Source organism: Rhinatrema bivittatum, chromosome 6 (assembly GCF_901001135.1).
Source record: "Rhinatrema bivittatum chromosome 6, aRhiBiv1.1, whole genome shotgun sequence".
Taxonomy (NCBI): Eukaryota; Metazoa; Chordata; class Amphibia; order Gymnophiona; family Rhinatrematidae; genus Rhinatrema; species Rhinatrema bivittatum.
Window position 1 is genome coordinate 100947979 of NC_042620.1, and position 13762 is coordinate 100961740.

At 41.7% G+C, this 13762-nt stretch overlaps 1 protein-coding gene across 2 annotated transcripts in view; it reads right to left on the reverse strand.

Annotated features, from left to right (window-relative positions):
- The window catches only part of TTC21B (tetratricopeptide repeat domain 21B), a 450819-nt gene that overhangs the window by 247983 nt on the left and 189074 nt on the right, over positions 1-13762 (reverse strand). For both annotated transcript variants that reach the window (XM_029605659.1, XM_029605657.1), the window contains exon 13: positions 117-274. In XM_029605659.1, coding sequence (XP_029461519.1) covers positions 117-274 — 158 coding nt within the window. The remainder of the gene's footprint in view (positions 1-116; positions 275-13762) is intronic.

A 13762-nucleotide genomic window follows, 5' to 3' on the forward strand; every position in this document is an offset into this window, starting at 1 on the left:
TCTGACTCCATCTGCTGGAAGGGATGAATAACCCGCTGGTCTGGGCTGATTTGGGTATATTCAGGAAAAAGAAATTACTATAAGTAACATATTTCAACTTTATCAGACAAACCTACCTCAAAACTGTAGCTCAGACAAAGTTCCAGGGACTGAGAACAGAGTTTAAAATTGCCTTGGGTTAAATAAACTTGTGCCATCAGGAGATGAGCATCTGCATAAGAGGGATTCTGATCAAGGCAATGCTGCAGACTGCTGTGGGAGGCTTCAATATCTCCTAATGAATATAAGCAAAATGCCATTTAGAAGAAAAATAATAAAACAGTAGATATATAGATAAAGAGTTGAATTAACATGATTTCTGTTACCCCTGTAACTTTGAACAATTTCTTTCCAACAGTGAGTTCTTTCCTCATTTTTTCCTATGTTTGGAAAAGTATATTTAAGCCACTTTCATTTTACAGTATGAACATCATTTTCTCTTCATGCACACAGGCAGAGCTGGCATTATTCTGTGAGCTACTTCAATGTGTTTCTTGCTCCCTTTTGTGCAGGTGCACAAATTAAAAGAGCAACTCTGCTTATAAAACATGCATATTTCAATGAACTCGATAATATAGTTCATAAGCTGGAGAATGGAGGTAGGCCTAAAACTTGTGAAATCATGGGGTCACACCTGCCAAGATGAGTGGGGCCTCCTGACATTTTTCTTACACAATTATTTGTATTTGCCTACAGCATCAACAAAAAAATTCCAGCATAAATGTATAAGTTCACAGCCTTTAGTTTGTAATATTGTCCAGTTACAATTTTGTTATGCTGATAACAGCATAACTTAAAGAAGAATTTCAGCAATACAGACTATATATATGGGTACATGAATTATAGATGGTAACCACAACATACCTATACAATGAAGCTGAAAATATTTTCTGTTTTCAAGATTTTATATTACATATTAATATATAACAAAAATATTTTACATTTTTAGTATTGTTAATAGTGACATACATTCTCATCTCATTGTAGATATATCACTGGGCAACAAATTTTCACAAAAGTCATGTTACTGAAATGAAATTAGTCAATTCTTATAAATTTCCATGTGCTAAACACGAATGTGACTGTGAAAATGCAAAATTGGCTCCAGTTTTTTTGTAATATGCAATAATATAATTATATCTTGAACTGTATGCCAATAGTAGGAGACCTACGGTTAATACCGTTTGAAAAATGAAGTCATAGACTACGTCTCAGATTTCTTTGCTTGTCTCTTGTACACCTGTTCGGGAGCATCTCTGCAGAGTATCCAGCAGTAGTCAGCCAGCATGAATATTTCAAATGCTCACCCTTTCTGACTGGGCTTCATATAGTACACTGCTGACGTCAGCTTACTCAGCAGCAGCATGGCAGTAGAACTGCATTGCATCAGAAAATGATGTAATAAACTCTGGATGATGTGTGCATGATGGTATTATGCAATATGATGCAATATTACATCATTCTAGGCTTATTTAGGATGTTGTTACAGTCCTACTGGATAAATTTACATGACTAAACATAGAACGTGAACTATATTAAATATCTTCAAAACGAGAGCCAATAAAAACTTTTCATGGTCATATTCGTGTTCAGCACATCAAGATACTACAGAGTAGGACCTTTTTAGGTCAGTAACACTTTCATTGTTGCCCAGTGGTTCATTGGAATCAACAACAGCAAGACTGGAAAGAAGACATTTCTATTTCTATGGGTTTATATAAAAAATAATGTATGTCATTCAATGACATGACTAGTTACTCCTGGGGGAATTCTGCGCAAAAAAATTTAAAATTCTGCACACAAAAACTGAAAATTCTGCAAAATTTATATTGGTCAAAATAACACAATTTATATGACAGTCTTTAAGTAAGTACATTTTAAATTATTACAGAAAAAAGTTATTTCTTAAAGTTACAGAATTTTAATTATTTTGAGCAGAATTTCCCTAGAAATTCACTGTAAGAGTGTCCCTTCCACATACACACACCCTCATACAGGCTCCCTCACTCTCTCAAATACACACATCCCCTCATACAGGGCCCTCTCTCTTGCAAACACACCCACACAAGCTCCCTTTCTCTTTCACACATACATCCTCACACAGGCTACCTGTGTCTCTCTCTCACGCACCCCTTCACACAGGCTCTGTCTCACACATACACAATCCCTTCACACAGACTAGCACCCTCACATACCCACAATCCCTTTTTCATACACATGAGCTCCCAATCTCTCACACACATACACACTCCTTCACAATCTCCTCATACAGGCTCCCTCTCTCTGAAACCCACTCAAGCATCCCCCCCCCAGCCCCCTTCTCTTATCTCCCATGCTCTCTCTCACACCCTCCTGCTCTCTGTCACCCTCCTCTCGTATAGGCTCCCTCTCTGAAACCCACACTCAAGCATCCCCCACACCCCCTCTTACCAACTGTCTCTCACCCTCCCCCATACCTCCTCTCCTCTCTCACACACACATTCTCTCTCACGGCATCCCCCTCCCCTAATATAGGCTCCCTTTCTGAAACCCACACTCAAGCATCCCCCTCACCCACCCTCTTTTACCTACTATGCTCTCTCTCACACCTTCCTGCTCTCTCATATCCTCCCCACCCCCGCTTACCAACCATGCTCTCTGTCACCCTCTCCTCTCTCTCACACACATTCTCTCTCACCAGCATCCCCCCATGCTCTCTCTCATACCCTCCTGCTCTCTCACCCTCTCCTCCCCCTCTCTGACACACATTCTCTCTCACCGGCATGCCACGGGACGTTCTCCGTTCGCGGCAAAGATGAAGGCCCGGCACACCGTTCGCAGCACATGGGGGCCTTCCATTTTCACTGCGAACGGCACGCCTGGCCTTCATCTTCACCACGAATGGAGCATGTGCCGCGGGTCGTGCTCCGTTCATGGCATGCCGGGGGTCTCCTCTGCAGGGGGGAATTCTGCGCAAATTCTGCGTTCCGCAGTAGTGGAGAATTCCCCCAGGAGTAACTAGTGAACAAAATAGTTTGGATATTATGGAGCAGATTTAAATTCCAGGCAACTCTGGTAAAAATGTCTGCAAGTCAGTATGGTCCAGGTACCATTTCTGGTCTATATGCCACTAACAGTCATCCCTTACCTTTTCCCCATAGGAGGTAATGGGCTCTACTGGTTTCACTGGTAGATGGTGTACTATGGTATTTATACCTTTAAGCCCAGATGATGTCATAGGATGACATCTAGTGGTACAAAGGGTGAGACTTGCAGTAAGTGTGTGCCCATTTTGAATCTGCCCATTTGTCTACCATTTTCCAGCACTCAGTTGACAGGCTGTGAGTTTTGCTCTCTGGTGCAGAAACCAGGAAAGGCATGTTTTTTCATTAAGAGAGTTTAGCTTCTTTTGGAAGTGCCCCTACAAGGAATCATGGGAAAACCACCAAAGAGAACACCTTGCCTTATAGATGTCTCATCATGTATCCTAACTTCTGATAAGGATGAAATGATGTGTTTTATTTTTAAATTTACAAGCTATAATTTACAAATTATATTGGAATTTTGCCAGGAATTAAGTCACTATGTTGAGAAGTTGTTGTGATGCAAAAGATACATTGATTTTTCTACTACCTGCTTATTTTTAGTTTGGTTACCTATGGAGTCTGAACTTATGTGAGACAACCTATTTTTTTGGCTTAATAAATTTGGCATTATTGGAATCACTAATCCCAGAAATAGACTAAAATGATTTCCAGTGTTTGGGTTCACATTAGGTGGAAAGGTCTATAAAACTGTATCAGATTAATGAAGCCAAGTAACTTCAGGAGTGGATCATCCAGAGAGGGAAGAAGTTGTCCTGTCCAGTAAAGAAACTCCTCTGTATCCAGTCCACTACCATTATCTGTTTGACCAATTTTTAGAACCCACCAATGCAAATATTGGAACCCCTTAGGTTACATCAGTTTCCATGCAAAAGTTTGAAATGTTATACATTTCACGCAAAGATGTAATTTCATGTAACTTGTAGAAGGGGAAAAGCCCCAGAAAAAATACAGCAAGCAAAAACTCATGCAAAAAAGCACTATGAAACATTTTTTGCTTTTTTCTAAAAGCTAAATACAAAAATCAAGCAAATGCTCTACAGTAGGGATGTGCATTCAATTTAAATGAAACAGACAATAGCAATGAAAATGCCTATTTCGTCTTGTTTTGGGAGCACCCCAAAATGAAAAGAAAATGACAAATTTTGGAAAAATTAGTATTTTGTGTTGGTGCGCACTTACGGGCTGATTTTAAATGGCCAGCGCAGTGGTGGTAATGGTGGTGGGGCCATTTGGCAATAGTGATCATAACATGATCAAATTTAAACTAATAACAGGAAGGGGGACAATAAGTAAATCTACAGCACTAACACTAAATTTTCAAAAGGGAAACTTTGATTAAATGAGGAAAATAGTTAGAAAAAAACTGAAAGGTGCAGCTGCAAAGGTTAAAAGTGTTCAACAGGCATGGACATTGTTTAAAAATACAATCCTAGATGCGCAGTCCAGATGTATTCCATGCATTAAGAAAGGTGGAAGGATGTCAAAACAATTACCGGCATGGTTAAAAAGTGAGGTGAAAGAGGCTATTTTAGCCAAAACAACATCCTTCAAAAATTGGAAGAAGGATCCATCTGAAGAAAACAGGAAAAAATATAAGCATTGTCAAGTTAAGTGAAAAACATTGATAAGATAAGTGAAGTGAAAATTTGAAATTAAGTTGGCCGTAGAGGCAAAAACTCATAATAAACACTTTTTCAAATATATCCAAAGCAAGAAACCTGTGAGGGAGTCAGTTGGACAGTTAGATGACTGAGGGGTTAAAGGTACTCTTAAGGAAGAAAAGACCATTGCAGAAAGACTAAATTAATTCTTTGCTTCTGTGTTCACTAATGAGGATGTTGGAGAGATACCAGTTCCGGAGATGGTTTTCAAGGGGGATGAGTCAGATGAAATTAACCAAATCAATGTGAACCTGGAAGATGTAGCAGGCTAGATTGACAAACTAAAGAGTAGCAAATCACCTGGACCGGATGGTATTGTTGCGTTCGTGCCTACTCTACGCCCTCGCTCCACCCTCTCTACCTCTGTGGCGACTCCCTCTGGGTCTGAAGGACAGTTTGCAACCGCGGCAGCTCCCTGCCGCGTTTCTCTGGCATCCCCGGGCTGGCCTGACGCTACGGATCCGCCATGTTCCTGATGACATAAGGGTGCGTGCTCCAGACTTGTACTAGCAAGGGCGCAAACCTCAGGGGCGTCCCCCTGTAGTGATGTCATCCATTTCCACTTTAAAAGGTCTTTGGGCTTCATTTTCTAAAGTATCGCAGGCTTGCGATACTTTAGAAAATTGCGCTAATGGGGGGGGCGGGGGGTCAAGCGGGGGGGGGGGGGGGCAGTCCTGCGCTAGCCGGCAGCAATCGCACTGCCACGATTGCTGCCGGTTTCGCACCCTATAGCGACACCATAGAAGGTGTAGCTATCGGGCGCAAAATAGGACGCGAAAAGGCACCTACCTTTTCGCCGTCCGTGGAGTCGGCCCCGATGACGCCTCGACTCCTCCTCTTCCGGGGCCGACTCCACCCCGATTTAGGTAGTGCAGGCGTGCGCTACCGTTGCAGGATATTGCAGGCTTGTGCTAACAGCGCAAGCCTGCGATAGCCTTGGTAAATAAGGCCCTTTGTTTGCTAACCTCTAACGAGTTAGCAAGGACTCGAATCATTCTTCTTGGTTATGATTTGCCAAGCTACTCTGCTTTTCAAACTTACCAGGAGTACCCACTCCACGGGGGCTCTGCTCTCTCTTCTTGATTTCAGATTGCCGGAATACTCAGAAGACTCATTGCCTGGAAGCGATCGCGGACATGAACACAGTGAGTTCTATTGTACATAGGAATCGGTACTCACTCCACGAGGGCCTACATTCCTATAGCTCTGAAGACTCCCTTCTTCTAGACGCTATCATAGGTACGGATATCAAGAGTTACTTTGGCAAGATTACAGATAGGAACCGGTACTCGCTCCATGAGGGCCTTTACAGACTCTCTTCTACTCTAGAAGCCATTTCATATACAGCTATTTTGAGTTCTTATTACAGACTGTTTAGAGGAACCAGTGCTCGCCTACGGCTCCTGTTCCTGAATATACTGAAGATCCTCTGTGGCATAGAGACCATTACAAACATCTACTATTGTGAGTGTACCATCTTGTATCCAGTATACCCTGTCTACTCACTACTTCTAGTCTCTCTCTACAGCTCAGCAACCCAGAGATTATATTCCAGTATCAGAAGGACTTCAGCCCTGCCGGAGACATTGACTCACTACTGCCACCACTGGTGGTTCACTTCCAGTCTAATAAAGATCTATCTGTGTGTTGTCTATACTCCAGCCTAGCCAGGGGTCCCTCTCAGAATCCCCTCCTGGGGGCGCTGTCATTTGCCATCGGCCCAGGGATTCACCAATTCAACTACGAGTGGTATCCTACAGATCGCCACTCTGTGGGAGCCAACCCACGACAGACCATTAGCTCTGCCTATGGAGTATTACAAATTGCTAGCTCCTCCCCTTGGGGGAGCAGCATTGAACAGGTATGCATCCTAAGGTTCTGAAGGAACTAAAAAATGAAATTTCAGATCTATTAGTTAAAATTTGTAACCTATCATTAACATCATCCATTGTACCTGAAGACTGGAGGGTGGCCAATATAACCCCAATATTTAAAAGGGGTCCAGGGGCGATCCGGGAAACTATAGACCACTGAGTCAGACTTCAGTGCCGGGAAAAATAGTGGAAACTATTCTAAAGATCAAAATCACAGAGCATATAGAAAGACATGGTTTAATAGAACACAGTCAACATGGATCTACCCAAGGGAAGTCTTGCCTCACAAATCTGCTTCTTTTTTTTGAAGGGGTTAATAAACATATGGATAAAGGTGAACCGGTAGATGTAGTGTATTTGGATTTTCAGAAGGCATTTGATAAAGTCCCTCATGAGAGGCTGCTAAGAAAACTAAAAAGTCATGGGATAGGAGGTGATGTCCTTTCATGGATTACAAACTGGTTAAAAGACAGAAAACAGAGAGTAGGATTAAATGGTCAATTTTCTCAGTGGAAAAGGGTAACAGTGGAGTGCCTCAGGGATCTGTACTTGGACCAGTGCTTTTCAATATATTTATAAATAATCTGGAAAGGAATACGACGAGAGAAGTTATCAAATATTCAGAGTAGTTAAATCACAAGCGGATTGTGTTACATTGCAGGAGGCCCTTGCGAGACTGTAAGATTGGGCATCCAAATGGCAGATAAAATTTAATGTGGACAAGTGCAAGGTGTTGCATATAGGGAAAAATAACCCTTGCTGTAGTTACATGATGTTAGGTTCTATATTAGGAGCTACCACCCAGGAAAAAGATCTAGGCATCATAGTGGATAATACTTTGAAATCGTCGGCTCAGTGTGCTGCAGCAGTCAAAAATGCAAACAGAATGTTAGGAATTATTAAAAAGGGAATGGTTAACAAAACGGAAAATGTCATAATGCCTCTGTATCGCTCCATGGTGAGACCGCACCTTGAATACTGTGTACAATTTTGGTCACCGCAACTCAAAAAAGATATAGTTGCGATGGAGATGGTACAGAGAAGGATGACGAAAATGATAAAGGGGATGGAACAGCTTCCCTATGAGGAAAGGCTTAAGAGGTTAGGGTTATTCAGCTTGGAGAAGAAACGGCACTCCCACTAAGCATCTCCCCGATCAAAAATGAAGCTCATCTCCTAAATCTCTCTCATCAGACACATATTATCTCATTTTCTCTCCCCTATCATCCCATCTCTGTTCTTTCTAGGATATTACAATTCGATAAGTTGCCACCCCCCCCCCCCCCCTTCATCCCTCTTTACCCTCCCTACCCTCTTTACCCATGGCATGACACCATTATTATTATTATTTTTTTAATTAATAATTTTGTTTTAGCTAGCAATTATCTAGCTACTTAGCTAAATTTATGTATTTTAAGTTTATTTTAATTATATTTTATTTTTACTTTATTTTAACATGTTGTAAACCGTTTTGATAAAATTTTATTTTAAAAAGCGGTATATAAATACCTTTAAATAAATAAATAAATAAATATGATAGAGGTCTTTAAAATAGTGAGACGGATGACCGACAGGACCGGGCGTGTTTGACCTGGGCGCCGAGAATTTTGAGTAAAAGAGTGAAGTATAATGCCGCATACAGCAAGAAAAAGGAGGATTAAAGAGAAAGAAATTATTGGAGATACCTTGGAGGGTCGTGTTCAGGGCCCGATGGACTCACACGTCATTCGGGAACAAAAACCGGATGTTGGCTCGCAGCGGGGAGAGCAGGTGGAAGACGAGACCGCCTCACCCCAGGAGCTTCAAACAACTTTTTCCCCGGTTATTCGGATGCCCCCAGGAAACCCTGCTGCCTTGCGAGAGGACGGTGAGGGAGGTTCTACCCGGAGGAGTGTGAGCGAACCCGCCGGAGGATCGTCGGTAGACGAGGAAGCCGGAGGAGAGGAACATCTAATGCTGCACACGGGGGAAGAAACCAGCCTGGGAGATACCATAGGCAGTACGGAACAGCCTCCAACAGTAAGGGAAGTACTTTTTCAATTACCTTGCAAAAAAGAAATAATAAAACCTGAAGTCTTTTCCCTAGAGAAAATATGGGAAGCTGTACAGACTGTAAATGATAACTTATTTAGTCAGATTAATCCTTTGGCTGCTGTGATAAATAAGACCATGGAAAGAGTTGAAAAAATTGAGCAAGAAATGAAAACACAAGCTAATAAATTTATTAAAGCTGAAAATGATATCAAAGAAATGAAAGATCTTCAAAGCTGTATTACTAAAGAAAATACAATATTGGAGAATCGTATGGAAAATATTGAAAACCAAATTAGAGGGAGAAACTTGCGTTTAATTAATTTTCCTAAAGATCCTATGGTGACTCCGCGAGACATGTAGAGACAATATCTTTTACAGATATTAAAGGTTCCTGAAGCGGCGATCCCCCCCAACATCAAAAATATACTATATACCATTCTTTAGGAAAAAAGAAAAAGAAGGAGAAAATGAGTATCAAGTATTGACTCCTATAACACCTGTAATCCCAGATACTTCAAAATTGGATATAACAAACTTAATAGAAACGACGCAAACAGCTCAAGTAAAACCAGCTACGTTAATAGTGACATTTCTTCTTGAATCTGATAAGAACTGGATTTTAAGAACATATTTTCGAAATAGAGTTGAATTATTTCTGGGTTTAAAAGTTGGAATTTATCCTGACCTGGCACACACAACACAGATTAGAAGGAAACATTTTTTGAATTTAAGACCACAGGTTTTGAAATTAGGGGCTATGTTTATACTTAAGTACCCATGCAAGTGCTGTATAAAGTATAGAAATATTTCTTATATCTTTTTCCATCCTGATCAATTAGAGAATTTTGTAAAAAAGTACTCCCCTGAGATTATAACATCTTCTCCTCTGTAGGAAGGCTATAAGTATTAAGCTTATGGTTAAATCCGTTTGAAAAGTATGTCCCGAATAAGGTCGTCATTTAATCGAAATTATTGGTTTATTGCTTAAGGTTGTGTAAGTACCCCCCACCATAATGAGGACTTTAAAGCATAGATGTTTCATGGGAAGAGTATTTGCCTTACATGTTAAGTTAAGGTTTGGGAATAATATGACTGATTATGTAAGAATATATTTGGTTATTGTTAAATGCTTTTTACACCAGATATTTGGAATCTTTCCTAACTCATTCAAAAGAAATAAGGTCTCGATTCTCTGGATTACAAAAGTTTTTTTATTAGTTTGCAAAGCCATACTAACAGCCTGGAGAACTTCAGAAGGACCATCTATATTATTATGGCGTTCTTCTATAATAAATCTACTAACCATGGAAACCTTGGCTATTAATCACCTGTCTATCAAGACTAGAAGAGCAATAAATGCAGTCTGGATTCCCTTTATTCTAACCTTACCACATGAATCTAAAAGTCTTTTTTTAAATCGTATAGATATTTGATATGTGATCCTTGTGCTTCTTCGATGCAGGGAGGGAAAGAGGGATGGGGGAGGTAGGGTTATGGGAGGAGGGGTAAGAATATGGATAGAGATAAGAAAATATTTATTTAATAGTATGTAATAGAATATATATAATGTACCAAATGTTATGCTTTGGTAATGTTCATTATTTATAATAAAAACAGATTTAACATAAATTGTAAAAATGCATAAATAAAAAATAGTGAGACATCTTGAATGGGTAGATGTGAATTGATTATTTACACTTTCGGATAATAGAAGGGCTAGGGGGCACTCCATGAAGTTAGTAAGTAACACATTTAAGACCAATCAGAGAAAATTATTTTTCACTCAACGCACAATTATTTGTATTTATTTTATTTATTTAACTTTTTTATATACCACCATTCAAGACGGTGGTCCCATCATGCTGGTTCACAAGAAACAGGGGTGCAATTATAATAAACTTTACCATTTAAACAATAGTGCAGAAAAGCAGTTACATATAACAAGGAAAACAATAACTTGGAAAGAGAAGGGAAATGAAGATCAGATAGTTATATATGTGTATAAATAACATTGTAAGAGGTGGCTATTAACGCTAATACTAGTGGAGAGTGTTGAATGAAGGGAGTTAGATGGAGTTGGAGTTAGGAAAGGCCTGCGTGAACAGCCACGTTTTGAGTCTTTTCTTGAATGTTGAGATGTTGGAATTTGTTGTCAGAGGATGTGGTTAGTGCAGTTAGTGTAGCTGGGTTTAAAAAAGGTTTAAATAAGTTCTTGGAGGAGAAGTCCATTAACTGCTAGTAATAAATTTGACTTAAGGAATGGCCTCTGCTATTATGGGCATCAGTAGCATGGGATCTTCTTAGTGTTTGGGTACTTGCCCGGTTCTTGTGGCCTGGTTTGGCCTCTTTTGGAAAAAGGATGCTGGGCTTGATGGACCCTTGCTCTGACCCAGCATGTAAATTTCTTATGTTCTTATGTAAAAAATGGGGGTTACGCGCAGAAGTGCTGGGCCAAGAAAAGTGGTAGGAAGGGGCAGGGCGGGGGTGGGGCTGGAGGCGGCCGGTAAAGCGGCCATTTGCCACTGTACCAGGGAAGGGAGTGAGGGCGCGTGCAAATTGCTACTGTTCGGTTGGAGCAGTAAGCAACAAAATAAGACCAAAAAAAGGTAAGGGAAAGGGTATAGGGAAGGGGAAGAGAGGTCAGGGTAGGGCAGGGGTCGGGAACCCATGGCTCGCGAGCCAGATATGGCTCTTTTGAGGGCTGCATCTGGCTCGCAGACAAGTGTCGCCACACTTTCCCGCTGACCCAGCTGCTCCCTGGTCCTCCTCCGCCCGGGCTTAAAATGCTGTCAGCCCGGGCGGAACGCGGCAGGACAGCTGGAGTCAGCGGCACCAGCGTGCTCTCTTCTTCCCGCCCCCCCCCCCCCCCACCGCGGCCCGGAAGAGGAAGTGAAGAGTATCGGGTGCGTGCGCGGCAAGAAGAGGCCACGCTAGTGCGCTTGGCATCGGCCCGAAGAAAAGAAGACTGCAGCGCGGCTCGGAGGAAAATGAAGAGGTTCAGCCGCGGCCGATGGGACTCCGCCTCCGCGAGGGCTGAAAATGAAGAGCTTAGCGTTGGGAGGAGGCTGCTGCTGCCGCGAGTTCCCGGGGTGGGGGAGAGAGAGAGTGAATGAGCGAGGTTGCTCATTCACTCTCGCTCTCCCCCACCCCCACCCAGGGAACTCGCGGCAGCAGCAGCCTCCTCCCAACGCTAACCTCTTCATTTTCAGCCCTCGCGGAGGCGGAGTCCCATCGGCCGCGGCTGAACCTCTTCATTTTCCTCCGAGCCGCGCTGCAGTCTTCTTTTCTTCGGGCCGATGCCGAGCACACTAGCGTGGCCTCTTCTTGCCGCGCACGCACCCGATACTCTCCACTTCCTCTTCCGGGCCGCGGGGGGGGGGGGCGTGTGTGTGTGTTTGTGTGTGTGAGTGAGAGATTGCATGTATGTGAATGATTGAGAGTCTGTACATGTGAAAGAGAGTATGTCTGTGATTGAGAGCCTGCCTGAGAGAGAGAGCATGAATGTAAGTTTACGATTGGGAACCTGTATGTGTAAGTTTGTGATTGAAAACCTGTTTGTGTGAAAGAGTATGTGTGTATGATTGAGATCCTTTGTGTGTGAGAGAAATCATGTGTATGTATGATTAAGAGCCTGTGTGTATAAGTAAGAGAGAGATCATGTGTGTCTGTGTGTGATTGAGAGCTGATTTAGGTGAGGGAGCATGTGAGTATGTGATTGAGAGCCTGTGTGTAAATCAGAGAAAGAGAGGACATGTTTGTAAGCATGTGAATGAGAGTCTGTGTGTGAGAGAAAAAGACAGCATGTATTTATGTGATTGAAAGCCTGTGTGTGTGTGTAAGCGTGAAAAGATAGACAGCATGTGTGTAAATGTGTAGTTAAGAGCCTATATAAGTGAGAGAGAAAAAACATGTGTATATGTGAGTGACTGAGAGCATGTGTGTATAGGTGTGTCACTGAGAGCCAGTGTGAGAGAGAGCGCTGGTATGTGACTGAGAGAGGAGAAAGTTCCAAGCAAACCACCCCACCTCCTGCTAATTCAGAACAATCTCAGGACACCTGGATATCAAACGTTCCCAGGTATGCAGAGCAAAAAAAGTTTTGTATCCTTATTATTTTTCATTACTGGGTCTTTGTGTCTGCTATTTTGAAATATTTTGTTGGTATCTGGAAATGTTTTATATGAGTTTTTAATTATTGGATATTCCACTCATCAGCTGTTTCGAAATATGTTCTTTTTGTTAGTACAGTTTTACTGCTGATGATTTTATATTTCTTGATTTGTTTTATAAGGATGGGTGATGTTTCTTTTTCCTTTGTTACACTGCATACAGAGACTCTGGCTTGTTGCAGTTTCCAATTCAGTTTTTTCTGCATGCTTCTTGTTATGCGTTTTGGTCTCTTTACTATGTTAGGTGAGGGGTCAGCACATGTGATTCAGGTGAGGTTTTCTGCTGGCGTGTAGTTTCTGTGTAGGACTCTATAGCAGCCTGACTTGGTCCGTTTTCCTAATAGGAGATGTATTGGTGTCTTAAGGCCTGGTGTAATATTTTCAGAGACTTATTGTACTTTAAAAGTGTGATCTTACATAAAATGCACACATTTACTTGTATTTAGTTTTAAACATATTGTATGGCTCTCATGGAATTACATTTTAAAATATGTGGCGTTTATGGCTCTCTCAGCCAAAAAGGTTCCTGACCCCTGGGGTAGGGGGTAAGGAAGTTCCCTTCCAGTCTGCTCCTTAATTGGAGCAGACTGGGAGGGAAATGGGGAAGGCCACAATGCGTCGCTGCGCAACATTTGCAAAACTATACCCCCCTTTGCACACACCGTGCACACATTTCAATATTCGACATGCCTATTAAAATCTACCCCTTAGTCTAAAATTAGGGAAACGTGAAAAAAATACCCCAAACCATTTAAAAAACGAAATTAAGCACAAAAAACCCCAAACGAAAACAACACAAAAAAAAAATCTGTGCACATCCCTACTCTTCAGTGTTTTCTGCATGAATTTTCCTCTTGAGTTTTTTTCTGTAGATTTGTGTCTCTTTCTGAAGTTGCAGG